The following is a 16,486-nucleotide window of genomic DNA, read 5'->3' as shown; positions in this document are numbered from 1 at the left end:
TCTAAATCATTTTCTTTAGATGATATTGACGTACACGTGTTGTTAAATAAGGCGTCTCATAGTTAAAATTTTGATTTTTATGTACTATCGGGAATATTTTTCCTTGAAGAACAATTGACCTTCTAGTGTTAGATGGATCAGTGACATAAAAAACTTGTTTTGCTTGGTTTTCCATGATGAATGGTTCGTTCTTATAAGATGCCTTTCAAAGATCAACCATGTGAATCCTAATTCATCAGTTTCGACACTAGTGTTATTCTCAATCCACATGAACTTAAATAAAAACACTTTAAAAGAAACATAGTCAATCTCCAAAATCTCCTTAATGACCCCAAAGTATCCTTTAGATGCTTGTACAAGATTGTTATCTCTGGAACTAGAAAAGTACATGGATCCAACCTCAACCATAACACCATTATTTTGCATAGTGCTACGATCATCTTTTGATTTTGTATAGAACAAATATTTACTAATGTCGTATGCACTTCAAGTAATTACATTAAACTTAGACATACGTGGCATCCATTTGCAATTATCTGATGCACCACTCTATTTAGAAATACTTTCATTAAACCAATATATGAAAGTTTTGTTATGCTATGTCAGCAATCATTTTTCATTCATCTAGGGGAATTTTTATTTTATAAGACTTCCGTGAGCGGTCAAGTAAGGACCAACTTCACTATGGTTGTTCAATATATACAAATGTGATTGAAGAACTACTTCTTGACTAAATGTCTTAACATTTAAATCTTGAATACCCATACCATCATAAAATCCATCATGACGAGACTCGGTAACTCCTTTAAAGTTCACATCTAAGAAATAATTTGTACGAAACTCAATATCTTCTTCTGTAATGTACCTGATTAAGGGCTTTGGAGCGATACCAAACTCCTGCTCTCCATTAAAAGCATTGAGCAATCTACGATATTGATGATTAGGTCTTAGAAATTTTTGATGCCCAAGATAAATTGTCTTTTTTACTTTTTATAATTGGTGGTGACATGTATCAACTTCACATATAGGAAACAATTTATGACTCTTGACGTTGTACCCAGACAAATTACCATATGCATGAAAGTCATTGATTGTGCAAAACAATATGGGACACAAATTAAAGGTATCACCTGTATACGCATCATCAACATCAACACTTACTCCCACAAAAGTCTTAAATCTTTAATCAATGGCGTTAAATAAATATCTATGTCGTTCCTTCGTTGTTTTGGATCGGGAATCATCATCGATAACATCATATACTTGCCATGCACAACCATGGAGATAGGTTATAAAATAAGAGAATAACAGGCCATGAAGTATGGTTAATATTCAAATTACCAAAAGGGTTAATTCAGTTGGTTGCAAGTCCAAGCCAAAGGTTCCTTAGTTCATCTAGTATTCTTTGCGTTACTAATATTAGCAAACAATATCTTGCACCTTGCAATTATCGGTGGGTATCACATCACCTTGGCAGGAACACCCTTGTTAATTGCACCATCATCATTATCAATATCATTATCCTTCTTCTTTTAGTGCGACACCCCACACCTCGGGCACTTCTTCAAGTTTTCAAACTCTTTCCTATATAAGATGCAATCATTATGACAAGCATGTATTTTGACATAGTTCAAATCCATTGGACACAATATCTTCTTGGCCTCATAAGCACGATGCGACAACGTGCTACCTTCGGGAAGCAATTTTTTCAACAATTCAAGCAATTTAGTGAAACTTTTGTCCGTCCATCCACCTTTTGCCTTAAGATTAAATAGTCTTAAGATATATGACCGTTGTACCCCAAAATTTGCCCACACTTTTCAAAAATTTAAAACTATTTCAAAATTGGATTTTTATAAAATCTTGGGTTATTTACATTGACATCCTGAATTTTATAAATATTCGATTTAAAGTCTATTTTAAAATATAATAATTTACTCTTAAATTATTTATATTTTAATAAATAGAAAAATGTTGGCCGATGCTTCATACACTTTCAATTGGCTTTTTATTTTGAATAAATTATATAGCATAATTGGTAAGGAAGTAAGTTTGCAAGTATAAGGTCTCGATTCGAATCTCACTTCTAACACTTTCTCCTTTTATTTGTTTCTAACTATAGTTTTAATTTTATTTTCATTTATATTAAAAAAATAAAATCACAAAAAATAAGTTTTTTTAATCAATTAATTTTAATTTTAATTTTTGTTTTTTTTTTAATTAAGCTTTTTTAAAATATTCATTTTTTTTACTTTTATTCAAAAAATCACAATTTTTTTTTAATATTTAAATATTATTTTCGTATTTATTATTTATTATTTATTAAAAAATATTTTTTTCTCTTTATTCATATTGCATTCGCAAAAACATCCAAAAAAAATCATAAAATATTTAAAAAATCCAAATCTTTTTTATTTTTTTTTTTATTTTTCTACTAAGAGTAAGTTTTTTTTTCTAGTACTTTTTTATTTTTATGAATTAGTGTTAATATTATTATTATTATTATTATTATTACTATTATAATTATTAAGCCAAAATAAATAGCAAAATGTGGGTGCCCATTTTAAGAGGTTTTTAGAAGCCAAATCAAGCTCCTTCAAGGCCCTTAATCACCATCAAAAATATGTTCTCATGAACTTGGAAATATTTCAAAATAATAAGGAAAAAATACTCAGCTTTCAAGACTATCAAAGGCATGGTTTCTTGCCTTAAACCTTCACTCATCCACTTTATAAATTGACAACACTTCTTCAACACAGGGGAAACGAAAAAAGCTAGCCAAGAGACTCTATTCAAACTTCCAAAACTTTCAAAGAAAAGTGCAATTTCATATTTCTTGCTCCAATCACTCTCAATCCAAAACAACTATCCTAAACTCTTTTTGAAGCATCAAAGAGTAAGTATAGATCAAAGGATTGGTTTATAACATTCAGAATGAACACATCATGAACATATTCTTCATCCATGTTAAAATTTTTGTTTTCTTATTATTGTTGAATTCAATATGAACTAACAATGTTAATGTGTTACTGAGATTAAATATAGCAGGTTTGACTTGTCACAGGACCTAAATCACTATTTGCCATGGTTAGAGCATTTTGCTGGTGATTCCAAGAATGTGGGTTTAATTCTCAGCCATGACAAAACCTTTTTTTTTTGTTTCTCACTTGTTTTTGCTCTTTTAGTTTACTATTTATTTTTCTTTTTATTTCCAATCATTGTTAAATAAAATCAATCAAAACAAAAAAAATACAAACATAAAAAATAGTATTAACATTGGAATTAGATTTTAACTTTTTAATGTGAACTATATTTTAATTAATTGATTAGTAACCTTGATTTATTTCATTTATAAAAGAATCTCTCACAACTACATAAAGCTTCTGAAATTAAAATAAAAAATAGTACAAAAAAATAAAGCTTCTCAACAATAATAACAAGAACAATAGTAGGAGAACAACAACAGCAAGAACAACAATAATGGAGAACAACAACAAGCAGAACAACAACAACGGAGAACAACAAGAACAACAGTAATGGAGAATAACAACAAGAAAAACAGTAATGAAGAACAAAAAAAAATAATAACATACCACAGAGAAGATTTTTTAGATTAATGGTGAAAGAGTTTTTTTGTTCGCTATGACTCCTTGGAGATGAAGTGTTATTTCATTGACTGGAGAAGTAGTATTCTTTCCTTAGGACTCGAAAATTAAAGGCAAAATATCCTTTTTGGTCCCGTATGTTAATTTCGAGATTCATTTTGGTCCCTTAACTTCAAAAAAAGTTTCATATTGGTCTCTTAACTCTTTAAAAGGTACCATTTTAGTTCTTTTTGTCATATTAGCAACTGATTTAGCGACTGATTTTTGAGTTTTTCCGTCGCTAAAATGACAAAAGGGACTAAAATGACACATTTTGAAGAGTTAAGGGACCAATATGGAACTTTTTGAAGTAAAGAGACCAAAATGAACCCCGAGGTTAACATACGGGACCAAAAAGAGTATTTTGCCAAAATTGAATCAGGTAGACATTGAGGGAATAAAAAATATAAAGAATATTTATCTCAGTTAATCTAAAAACCGAGGTAACATAGCTGACATAAAATTTATAAAAAATAAAGGTGCATTTTTGGTTGCAAAAGAATAAAAAATTAGGGATTTTTTATCTCGGTTTTACAGAAAACCGAGGTAACATATCCGTCGTAAAATCTACAAAAAAGGCGCCTTTTTGGTTCCATATAAAATATTAAATAGTAAGAGCCGTGAATCGAACATCAAACCCTGAGCATATATGTATGTCGGTTTTACTTAAACTAGTACTTCTACCCGTGCGATGCACGGGACAAAATGTGGATATATATATATATATATATATATATATATATATATATATATATATATTGTATTTTTATGTAAAAATATAAATGTATGAAAATAACAAAAATATATATTTTTTCATACTACAAAACAAAAAAGTACATTCCACTAATACAATAAGAACATGAAACATAAATTATCCTCCTCAGACTTTCCCTACAATTGACCAAAAATATAGTAAATTAATCTTTGAATTTTGAAAGCAAAAAGAATAAATATAAAAGAGAATGTAAAACTTTTTATAGCACTGATAATTACATATAACCTAATTCATTATGCATATGTTGAAAGTGAATTAAAATAGCAATTTAAACAAACTTGCACAATATGTATGTAATGTGCTGTGTGCAGCAAAACCTTTCTAATTTGTAATTGGCACTATCCACCCATTTTAAAAAAAAGTAAACATCACACAAATTAATGAAATCATATATTTATTTATATATTTATATATTTAGATATAAAAGTATTGAAGTAAAAAAATTTGTAACTATCCGAAAATCATTCGATAGCATAATCAAAGTTTTTTTTTTAAATATGTTGTTAAAAATAATTAAGTTAAGAATATCAAAATTTTAAATTGTTACTTACATTAAATATATAATATTTTTTAATATCAAAGTTTTTTTTAAATATGTTGTTAAAAATAAGGGGACATATCAAATGAGAACTTTGGCTATAATGAGAACTGAGAACTTTTAATAATAACCATTGGATTTGAATTAATGGCTCAGATTTATCTTATATTTTAAATACATATTACATAAATATCTTGTTCACTTAAACATTTATTAAATATTATAAAATATAAGGTAAATTTGAGCCATTAATTCAAATCCAATGGTTATTATTAAAAGTTCTCAGTTCTTATTATAGCCAAAGTTCTCATTTGATACGTCCCCTTAAAAATAATTAAGTGGTTTTAAATATTCAGCTATTTATAAAATATAATTTGAGAGAAAGAATATATAATATAAATCAAATGATGATTTTAAATATTGAGATATTAATAAAATATAAATGGAATATAAATGGTTGAGATAAAAAAGAGAAACAATATAAATAATTGATATAAAAAAGGGAATAAAAAAACATATAATAAATTAATTAATTAAATTGATGAAATAAATTTTTATTTATTATAATTTAATGGGATGAAAAATTTATTTACTAATCAATTAATCAATTTAATAATAATGAGTTGATATGTCAATTTTTTAGGAGGTGAACGTGGTTTAAAGAAAATGAGTATAAGTGATTGAGATAAAAAAGGAAATATAGAATGGGAGTGTAAGTAGTTGAGAGAGATAAAAAAATATAGAATGGCTCCTTGATAATGGTTAACAATTTATTATAATTTATAATTATAATGAATAATTAATAATGAAATCACATTTATTGGAAAGAGAATAAGTGGTTGAGAAAAAAAAAAGGAAATAATGGAACAACAAACGTGTACTTGTTCTTTTTCAATAAATAAATGTGGTTGAAATAAAAAAAAATTGCAAATATTAAGTAAATAGGTTTAGGCGGAAATTGATTGCATTTAGGCGCTTAAAATAGTACATAGTATTGTGTTTTAATATATTAAGGATTTGAGGTAACAAATTTAATATTATTTTTTAAATAAAACAAGGCGCTCCAGTCACAAGTATCCACAATTTTTTATTGTACACGGTGAAAGCTTTGTCATAAAAACGTTATTTGTTATAGTGAATTAACATATTAAGTTGGTTCAAGGTCAATATGATATGATATGTACTAGACTCGAAATAACATATACAGTAAGTCTTGTAAGCAGGTACATGGCGAATCCTGTAAAGGCTCACTGACAAGCATTGAAATGGATTCTAAGGTACATAAATGGGTCTCTGAACAGAGTCCTAATTTTTGGTGACTCTGATTATGCAGGTTGTATGAATTCTAGAAAATCTATTTCTGGATATATTTTCACTAAGTTTGGCACAACAACTAGTTGGAAAGCAACACTTCAGATGGTTGTTGCTTTATCAACCATTGAAGTTGAATATATTGCCCTCAATGAAGTTGTGAAAGAAGCATTATGGCTTGAAGGTTTTTCTAAGGAGTTGAAACTTCAAGGTCGATGTATCACTGTTAAATGTGATAGTCAAAGTGCAATACACCTATCGAAAAACTCAGCCTATCATGAGCGAACCAAGCACATTGATGTGAGGCTGCATTTCGTTAGAGGGGTAATCGAGCGTGGAGAAGTCCAAATGCTGAAGGTTTCGACATATCATAATGTTGCTGATATGATCACCAAGACATTGCCGAGTTGCAAGTTTTTCTACTGTATGCAGTTGATAAAGCTGCATGAAGAAAATTAGTTTGTTCTTTGATGTTATAAAGTTTGTTTCAAGGTGGAGATTTGTGAGAATTAGATTGAACTCTATTGGTTCGAAGAGTAACTTCTGGTTCGATAGAATTTATGCATGCTGTTGAAGTATATTCACATGCTGATATCGAAGATTTACTTAATATAGTCGAAGTGTGTTCTAGTATGTAGGTGTCGAAATGTTAGGGTTGTTAGTATTTCAGATAGAGCCTGTTTGTTATGTCCAATTATTTAAGTTAGCTTGTACCCTAAGTTAGTTTGTAATGAGTATTTGTGAAAAAAAAACTCATTAATTTGGTATGTTAGATTTATTATAAATAACATTTTAGTCTCTTTGCACACTACAAATATTAATTTAGAGACAAAGAGTTATTTGTTATTCTTGTAACACTTGTAATCTTGATTGATAGAGAAAATAAAGAATAACCGTTTTAACCAATTCTTTGTGTTTTTATTGTTCCCTTACCTTTTCTAATCCTTCACAGTTTCTTGCCTAAAAAACATATAGCATGTTTGAATTGACTTTTGGAAGACCCAAAATCAATTCTAGAGGTGTAGAACTGATTCTGAATGATTTTGAGATGTTTGTTTAATGAAAAGTATAATTGATTTTGCCTCTAGAATTGATTCTATTTGAAGTTAGAATTTGTAGCTTCTATCTTCATAATTGATTCTGGATGACTTTTACATTGAAATTTATTGTTCAACTCACTTTTACATAAATGTATCCAAACATAATTCAATTCTACTAAACTCAATTCTATTAAACTCAATTCTACCAAATTCAATTATGTTATAACCAATTCTGTTCACCGTCTGATAGGAAGCAATTCCTACCAAGGTTCTAAACTAGGGTTTAAACTAGGAAAGGGGAAAAACAATAAAAATGACTTAAAATAAAAGATAACTTTGATTTCTTTTTTGATACCCTTAATTGTGTCAAAGACACTACATATATAGTATTCATAGTGGATCCTTAACTAGAAGACCCAAACACTATAAAAAGCCCAATAACTATAAAAGTACTACTAATAAAAATTAGACATTAATTTAAATAACTAAATTATTTATCTAAATGATTTCTCTTCTCTATCATTACCAACCCCTTCAAAAACAACCTTGTCCTCAAGGTTGTAAATAAGAGAGCACCCTTTAAGGTCTCATTGTATAAAATATTATGACCTCAATAATCCTTCAGGGGCAAAATATTTTCTTCCTCTTGACATTCTTCAATGTAGATATTTCCTCAAAAAAACATTCCAAATCCAAGCTATCAACCATTCCATCTTATCATAAATAATATATTCAATATGTGACTTCTGAACATCAATAACAACTATATGTTCAATTTGACATGTAGAATTAGAGCAACATCTCTTGTGGTAATTAGGACAGGCCAAGTAAGAAACATGTTGGATATAAAATGGAGTGTACCTCGCCAAAAGCAAGCAAACATGTGCAGCCTGTTTTAGAATATTTTTAAGTTTTGCTAAATCACCACATGTCTTTGCATATGCTCCAAAACAAACTTCTGCAATCCAATGTGCAAAGCTCTCCTTATACACCCCTTGAATTGCCCAAAATGCAGTAAGTGCCACAGTAGAATCCACATCTAAACTCATTAATTTTTCCAACATCTGACAATAATCTTTGTTTGCTTTTTGAGGAATAATTATGAAGAATTGAATAGCCCATTTATTAGCTTCAATCTTAATCTGTGATAACTCATCATTAAGAGAAACCATTCCACACATTATAACTTTCCCGTGAGCAATATCATTTCTTTCCTTACAAAATTTACTCAGCACCCCTTCAATTTTCGATAACTGTTCAGTTTCAATGAAATTGGCAGTGTCACCTTCAAATGTAACTCCTCTTCTCCACATTCTAGTTTCTAGACATTGTGTATATCTCTTTGAAAGCTTAGCAGAGCCTTCCTCATACAGCTCCACTACTACCACATCTGGCTCCATGTATTCTGTGTCTATAGAAGATGATTCAGAACACATTTTAAGAAAAGTGGCCTTGAACATTCCTTTTACTGGCTTCTTTTGTTGTGCCACGGGAGCAGGTGGTTTCTTTTGAGTTAATATATCAACAAGGATGCAAGTTATATCGTTTCTAAATCCCTTTGCTTGTATAGCTTCTTTTACAATCTGTGGTGCACCACCTTTTACTGTGTTGAACCAATATGGTAATAAATCAACTATCTTCATCTCACGGTTTTTGTTGGACGAATTCCCATTTAAAACATCAAAAACAGGACCTGCAATAACCGACGAAGACACCGACGAAAATGATGACAGAGCCGAAGATTTTACAATTCCAAATTTCTGAACATGCTCCATAAGAAAATACTCCCCTGTCAGAATCATGGTCGTGGCTGAGAATGAAAATTCCAGTGGCGTTGGAGAAATAGTAAATCTACATACTCTCTTAAACGCTCCAGGTGTGCATTCTCTCTTTGAAATAGCATCAGGAGGTTTTGGTGGAATTTCGTAATCAACGTCGTGAAAATATCCACTGTTGGAACCATCCGCTAACCAACTTACCGGGTCGAGATTCATGAAATCCATAGGAACAATACCCTTTAATTTCTCTTTGACATATGAGAATAAATCAGACACAACATTAACATCAAACGCTGGTTTCACAACATCAACATCATCGACTAGGAGTTCCAAATTAATGTTGGATGGGGTTAATACCGGAACAACATTTTGAGTAGCAGTCGGAGAACTCGAAACAACATCATCATTTTCCTCGGTAAGATGTTCATCATCTAGGAAGAAGGAAGAAAGCTCTATCTGATTCGTGGTGGTGATAACATCATTCAGATTCGTCAAAGCAGGTTGGAACAATGACTCATCCTCATCTTGTTCTGCAAAATTTGGCTCCCACATAACAGGTGATTTTGCCCCTTTCAACATAACGGAAGACGTTAGAGAATGGGGAAAATTGATTGTTGAATTCGCTTCTGGAGGTCTTGGGGGAATTAAAAAATCTGCATCATCCTGAAACGCATTTACCTTGACGGGAGCTTTGGTCATGAACGTTGATGAAGAATCAAAGACTGATGTGAGTTGAGTAGTGTGATCGAAACTTGTTGGTTTCTCTGTTAATGAGGATTTTTGAAGAAAATATGTGAGATTAGGTTTTGCAATTACTGGTTCTACCTTAATAGTTGTAGGAAATACAGACTCCTCTGAGAACAATGGTGGTTGGTTTTCATACATATTGGGTTGCTTTGGTTCTGTTCCATACAAAACTGATGATTCTTTTTCTAGGTTTACCTCAACATTTGTAAGGAGTAGATGGCTAACTTTGTCATCAACAACATCCGCAAGAAAGGAAGTAGTGTTTGAAGACTCCATTGCTTCATATCTGGATTCAATTTCTTCATCTAAATCTTGAAAAAGGTGTCTCCATTCAGGTTTAAAATGCCAAATAAATGCATCTGCAAATGTATTCCAGGACATCGATGGATGAATTTGGGAGCGCCATTTCCACCATTTGAGAGCACGACCCCTCATTGAGATTTCAACCATCTTCATCTTCTCCTCATCTTCTACAATATTTTTGTCTCTGAAATATTTCTCAGTGGAAAGGATCCACCAATATGCTTCTTCTACTCCATAAAAATTCATAAATGGCATCACAAACTTCATTGGAGGATTTGAGTACATAGATGAAAGCACCATTTGATAGGAAGCAATTCCTACCAAGGTTCTAAACTAGGGTTTAAACTAGGAAAGGGGAAAAACAATAAAAATGACTTAAAATAAAAGATAACTTTGATTTCTTTTTTGATACCCTTAATTGTGTCAAAGACACTACATATATAGTATTCATAGTGGATCCTTAACTAGAAGACCCAAACACTATAAAAAGTCCAATAACTATAAAAGTACTACTAATAAAAATTAGACATTAATTTAAATAACTAAATTATTTATCTAAATGATTTCTCTTCTCTATCACCATCAATCCAAATATACTCAGAATTTTTTCACTCTTTATAACACATATGCATAAAAAATTTGTGGATCTCGGAAATGTAACCTAATAGACTTATCTTTATCTTACTAAGGAGAGAAACAAATTAGGTAAAAAAAGGCTATAAAAAGAAATATCAGTTATCTTATTTTCAGAGTATTTTTAAAGTGCCCTCCAAGTTATCTTATTAGATAACTCACATTTTGATTTTAGATACGTAAACAAATTTACATCTAATTAGGAGATAATTAAGTCATAAACAAATAGAAAGATGTAAAAGTTGAGACCAAATCATTTAAAACATTATTAAAAAAACAAAAAAACCAGGTTGGTTAAACAAGTGACGCGTAGAAAAAACAACACAACTAGTGACTGATTGATTAACTGACTCAGTACAACTACAGCTACAAGCCTGCAACATCATCAACTACATCCATTTCAGACCCATAAACCTACCTACCAACCAAGAATACTGGACCCCACCAACCACAATCTCTCATTCACCATCACAACCCTCCAAATGTCACCTATAAAAATTTCTCACTCTTGTTCTTCTTCCTCCTTTGCATCATCATCATCACATACTAAAAAGTGTTGAATTAATCAAAACAATAAAAAGACCCTTTTTAGTGTTTTCAAGAGACAACTATAATGATCCTATCAGAGAAAGATTGAACCATGCTTTGTCGGCCATTCAAACTTCACATCCCAAAAAAGATCCTTCCCACTCATTCTTCATCTTTTTCTTTTCTGCCTGGATATTCATTTTTTTCTGATTCATCAACTTTTCAGTGTCTCTTCTTCATTTTATTGCTCCTTAGATAAAAGGGTTTCTGTTTTGATTCTAAAAATCTCATCTTTTTTGCTTCAGATCAAAGATCCTAACTTTTTGTATCGAAAGGTGAAGTGGGTATATTCTATTTTTTGGATTTGGTTTCATTCATTAACTTTCATGATTCTTCTTAATTTTTCTTCAAATGGATTCATTGATCCTTATTGGTGAATTGGTTGATCTTTTGAAAAGTGATGGTGGGCTTTGAAAGGTATGTGTATCTTTGTTTTACCATTGAATTGTTTCATTAGGATAGTATGGCATCACAGACACCGAATGACACCGATACTAATACGTCGACACCGATACAGGTAAAATAATTGAATAAATTGAACGTAATCATAGATAGATACCGACAAAGACACACCTTTTTTTTAGTCCAGAAGTGTTGTGCTACAAAGGGCCTTTTAACTCTGTAATTTTTGTGGTCCCTAACATTTTCCTATAAAAAGAATGTGAATTTTGAGGTTACATGGTTACAAAAGAAATCATTTTTTGGTTTTATTTAGAATATAAATCATGTGGTTAGTTATGCAAGTGATTAATAAATTGTTTGGTTGTGCAGGTGTTGATTATTAAGATGTCTAGGAACATGAAGCATGGAAGAGGTTTTGCAAAAGGATATTCTGTTAATTTGTTGCTACTATTGAGTTTACTCTTTTGTAGCACAGAAGGGTTGAATTTAGAGGGTCAAATCCTCTTAAAGATCAAGAGTGGACTTCATGATAACTATAATCTTTTAGGAAATTGGAAATCTAGTGATGAAACTCCATGTGGATGGATAGGTGTAAATTGCATTTATGAAAATACCAGTGGTAGTGGTAGTGTTAGTGTTAGTGATCCGGTGGTTATTTCTCTTAATTTGAGTTCTATGGATCTTTCTGGAACTCTAAATAGTAGCATTGGGGGTCTTACCAAGTTAACTTATCTCAATCTTGCTTATAATGGTTTGACCGGGAACATCCCGAAGGAGATTGGTGAGTTGTTGAGTTTGAAATATCTTTACTTGAACAATAATCAATTTGAGGGACTGATTCCGGTTGAATTAGGTAAGTTGTCTGTTTTGAGAAATTTGAATATTTGCAACAATAAACTCTCGGGTGTTCTTCCGGACGAGTTTGGAAACTTGTCTTCTTTGGTTGAGTTAGTTGCGTATAGCAACTTTCTCGTTGGTCCGTTGCCCACTTCTGTTGGAAATCTTGAGAATCTCGAGACTTTCAGAGCTGGGGCGAATAACATTACTGGTAGCTTGCCGGAAGAAATTGGCAGATGCAGGAGCTTGGTACGTCTAGGTCTTGCTCAAAATCAGATTGACGGGGAGATACCGAAGGAGATTGGGATGCTCGAAAACTTAAAGGAATTGGTTTTATGGGAAAACAAGTTATCAGGAGTTGTTCCGAAAGAGCTTGGGAATTGTAGCAGGCTTGAGATCCTTGCTTTATACGGAAACAATCTTGTTGGACCGTTACCTCATGAGATCGGGAACTTGAAATCGTTGAAGTGGTTGTATCTTTACAGAAATAAGTTGAACGGATCCATTCCAAGGGAAATTGGAAATCTTTCTTCAGCTTTACACATTGATTTCTCGGAGAACTCATTGGCAGGCGATATTCCTTCGGAGTTCAGCAAAATCCGTGGTCTAAGTTTGCTCTTTCTCTTTGAGAATCATCTAACTGGTGTGATACCAAATGAGTTTGGTAGTTTGAAGAACCTGACGAAGCTGGACCTGTCGATAAATAATCTTACTGGTCCGATTCCGTCCGGTTTTCAATATTTGACTCATATGTATCAGCTGCAACTTTTCGACAACAACCTAAGCGGTGTTATTCCTCAGGGACTTGGACTTTATAGTCATCTCTGGGTGGTTGATTTTTCCGACAACAACTTGACGGGAAATATACCTCCTCATCTATGCCGAAACTCTCATTTGATGCTGTTGAATCTCGCCGATAATCAGCTTTATGGAAACATACCAACAGGTATATTAAACTGTGAATCATTGGCACAGTTGCTTTTGGTTGGTAACAGGCTAAGTGGTGGTTTCCCTTCGGAATTGTGTAAACTTGAGAACCTTACCGCCATTGATTTGAATGATAACAGGTTTAGCGGCCCGCTTCCTCGTGAGATCGCAAATTGCCACAGTTTGCAAAGGCTTCATATTGCAAACAATTACTTCACATTGGAGTTGCCTAAGGAAATAGGAAATCTCTCTCAATTGGTGACTTTTAATGTTTCGTCTAATCTTTTCACCGGAAGAATCCCTCCTGAAATTTTTTGGTGCCAGAGGCTGCAGCGGCTTGATCTCAGTCAGAACCGTTTTACTGATTCGTTGCCGAATGAAATCGGAACACTTCAGCACTTGGAGATTCTCAAGCTCTCGGATAATAAATTGTCCGGAAATATTCCTGCAGCATTAGGAAATCTGTCTCATTTGAACTGGCTGCTTATGGATGGTAATTTGTTTTCCGGCGAAATACCTCCTCAGTTGGGTTCTCTTTCGAGCTTACAGATAGCAATGGATCTCAGTTACAATAATCTTTCTGGAACAATACCTTCTCGGCTTGGCAATCTCAATATGCTTGAATATCTCTTTCTCAATAACAACCAATTGGATGGCGAAATTCCGAGTACCTTTAGCGCACTTTCTAGCTTGATGGGATGTAATTTCTCGCACAATAACCTCTCCGGTCCTATCCCTTCGACTAAAATTTTCGAAAGTATGGCTTTAAGCAGCTTTGTTGGTGGTAACGTAGGCCTTTGCGGTACACCTCTCGTTGACTGCAATAGTATTACAGCTTCTGGCTCTATTCCCTCGGCGAAAGACGGTGATTCTAAGCGTGCTAAAATTGTCATGGTCATTGCAGCTACCGTTGGCGGTGTTTCTCTCATTTTGATTTTGGTAATTTTATATTTAATGAGACGACCTCGGGAGCCTGTTGATTCCTTTGTAGACCCCGAAACTCTCTCGCCAGATTCGGATATCTATTTCCCTCCAAAAGACGGTTTCACATTTCAAGACCTACTTGAAGCTACAAAAAGATTTCATGAAAGTTATGTCATTGGTAGCGGAGCATGCGGAACAGTTTATAAGGCCGTGATGAAATCCGGCAAGACAATTGCTGTTAAGAAGCTAGCGTCGAATCGGGAAGGGAACAACGTCGATAATAGTTTCAGGGCTGAAATATCGACCCTAGGAAGGATAAGGCATCGGAATATAGTGAAACTGTATGGATTTTGTTATCATCAAGGTTCCAATCTCTTACTCTATGAATACATGGAAAGAGGTAGCTTAGGTGAATTATTGCACGGTTCTGCAAGTAATTTGGAGTGGCCGACTCGATTCATGATTGCTCTTGGAGCTGCCGAAGGCCTTGCTTACTTGCATCATGACTGTAAACCGAAGATTATTCACCGAGATATAAAATCCAACAACATCCTTCTAGATGAAAATTTTGAGGCCCATGTTGGTGATTTTGGCTTGGCGAAAGTGATTGACATGCCTCAGTCAAAGTCGATGTCCGCAGTCGCTGGGTCTTATGGATATATTGCTCCTGGTAAGCTCCTATTTTTACATTATTAGTTAATGAAGCATTGATTGTCTGAAAACAGCTTATGATTTCTTCAAGTAGTTGAGTTTTATAGATTAAACAGTTTTGAAATTTCTTTTTCTGACCATAGATTTTCATGCCTATGAAACTATTTTACAGAATATGCATATACCATGAAGGTTACAGAAAAGTGTGACATATACAGTTACGGCGTTGTGCTGTTGGAATTGCTAACCGGAAAATCTCCAGTTCAACCGATGGAACAAGGAGGCGATCTTGTTACATGGACGAGAAACCATATCCGGAACCATGACAATACATTGAGCTCAGAGATACTCGATACTCGTCTTGATCTTGAAGACCAAATCACTATAAACCACATGCTCACTGTTTTGAAACTGGCTTTAATGTGCACGAGTATGTCTCCTAGTAAGCGTCCGTCAATGCGCGAAGTTGTGTTGATGCTCATCGAGTCGAATGAGCGAGAAGGAAACTTAACGCTTACTCGAACAAACCATGACCCTCCTCCTACTAAAGATAACACATGAAAGTATGCTGCAACTTCTCTTGAGAGTTTTGTTAACAGATATGATTTTTTTTTCTTTTTCTCTTTTCAATTCTATGGTATTGTTTTCCATTAGAGAGAGTAGGATGATGATTTTTGTACATTCTTTCACTTCATTATGCTACTAGAGTTGAGAATTTTAATTTATACTTGTCTTTTTATTGATTTCATCACTTATATGTATTTTCTTTTGGAATTCAGTATAGTAACTTCATTGTACAGTTGGAAATTACCATTTAATGTTTTGATGAAGGGAAGAATAGTTATTTTAGTTGTTGATGTTGTTACATGGTCCTATTTATACTTTATCAAGCAATATATTTTAGTTCTATCATGATAACAACAATGATAACAACAAGAACATCATCATCTAATAGGATAATATTTTAGTTCTATCATGATAACAACAATGATAACAACAAGAACATCATTATTAGTATCTAATAGTTATCCTACTATTAAATAAGGTCGATTACACGGATCAACTTTCTATATCTTTTTTAATAACTTCTCTTATAGTTTTTTTAAGCTTTCTTCTACCTCTAGTTGTTTGACTTTTCTCCGTCTAATCTATTCTTCTTACCACAAAATTTTTCGATCTTCTCTCTATATGTCAAAACTGCCTAAATATTTTCTACCATCTTTTCAACTATAGGTGCTACCCCAACATTCTCTCTAATATTGTCATTTCTAATCTTATCATGTTTAATCTTACCATATATTCAACACAACATCTCGTCTCTGCTACAGTTATTTTATTCAAATATTGATTTTTAACCGTTCAATTTTCTATCCCGTACAATATCGCAT

The 16,486-nt window shown here is 32.6% G+C and overlaps 1 protein-coding gene across 2 annotated transcripts; it reads left to right on the top strand.

Annotated features, from left to right (window-relative positions):
- The first annotated feature begins 11,106 nt into the window (after positions 1-11,106).
- On the top strand, positions 11,107-15,819 carry LOC131595860 (probable leucine-rich repeat receptor-like protein kinase At2g33170). 2 transcript variants are annotated; one of them, XM_058868362.1, is made up of 3 exons: positions 11,107-11,774; positions 12,129-15,117; positions 15,271-15,819. In XM_058868362.1, exons 2-3 carry the CDS (start codon positions 12,144-12,146, stop codon positions 15,657-15,659), a joined length of 3,363 nt encoding a protein of 1,120 aa, XP_058724345.1. In that variant the 5' UTR covers positions 11,107-11,774; positions 12,129-12,143; the 3' UTR covers positions 15,660-15,819. The 2 variants fall into 2 exon arrangements, with proteins under 2 accessions (XP_058724345.1, XP_058724346.1); XM_058868363.1 differs by having other exon boundaries at positions 11,107-15,117.
- Positions 15,820-16,486: the final 667 nt, after the last annotated feature.

Source organism: Vicia villosa, linkage group LG4 (assembly GCF_029867415.1).
Source record: "Vicia villosa cultivar HV-30 ecotype Madison, WI linkage group LG4, Vvil1.0, whole genome shotgun sequence".
Classification (NCBI taxonomy): domain Eukaryota; kingdom Viridiplantae; phylum Streptophyta; class Magnoliopsida; order Fabales; family Fabaceae; genus Vicia; species Vicia villosa.
This window is presented reverse-complemented; position numbering and strand designations above follow the sequence as displayed.

Bases quoted from the DNA above. Each gene is read 5' to 3' on its own strand.
- LOC131595860 (XM_058868362.1), top strand. From the start codon at position 12,144: ATGTCTAGGAACATGAAGCATGGAAGAGGTTTTGCAAAAGGATATTCT. The intron at 15,118-15,270 runs GTAAGCTCCTAT...ACTATTTTACAG, and splicing joins TTATGGATATATTGCTCCTG to AATATGCATATACCATGAAG.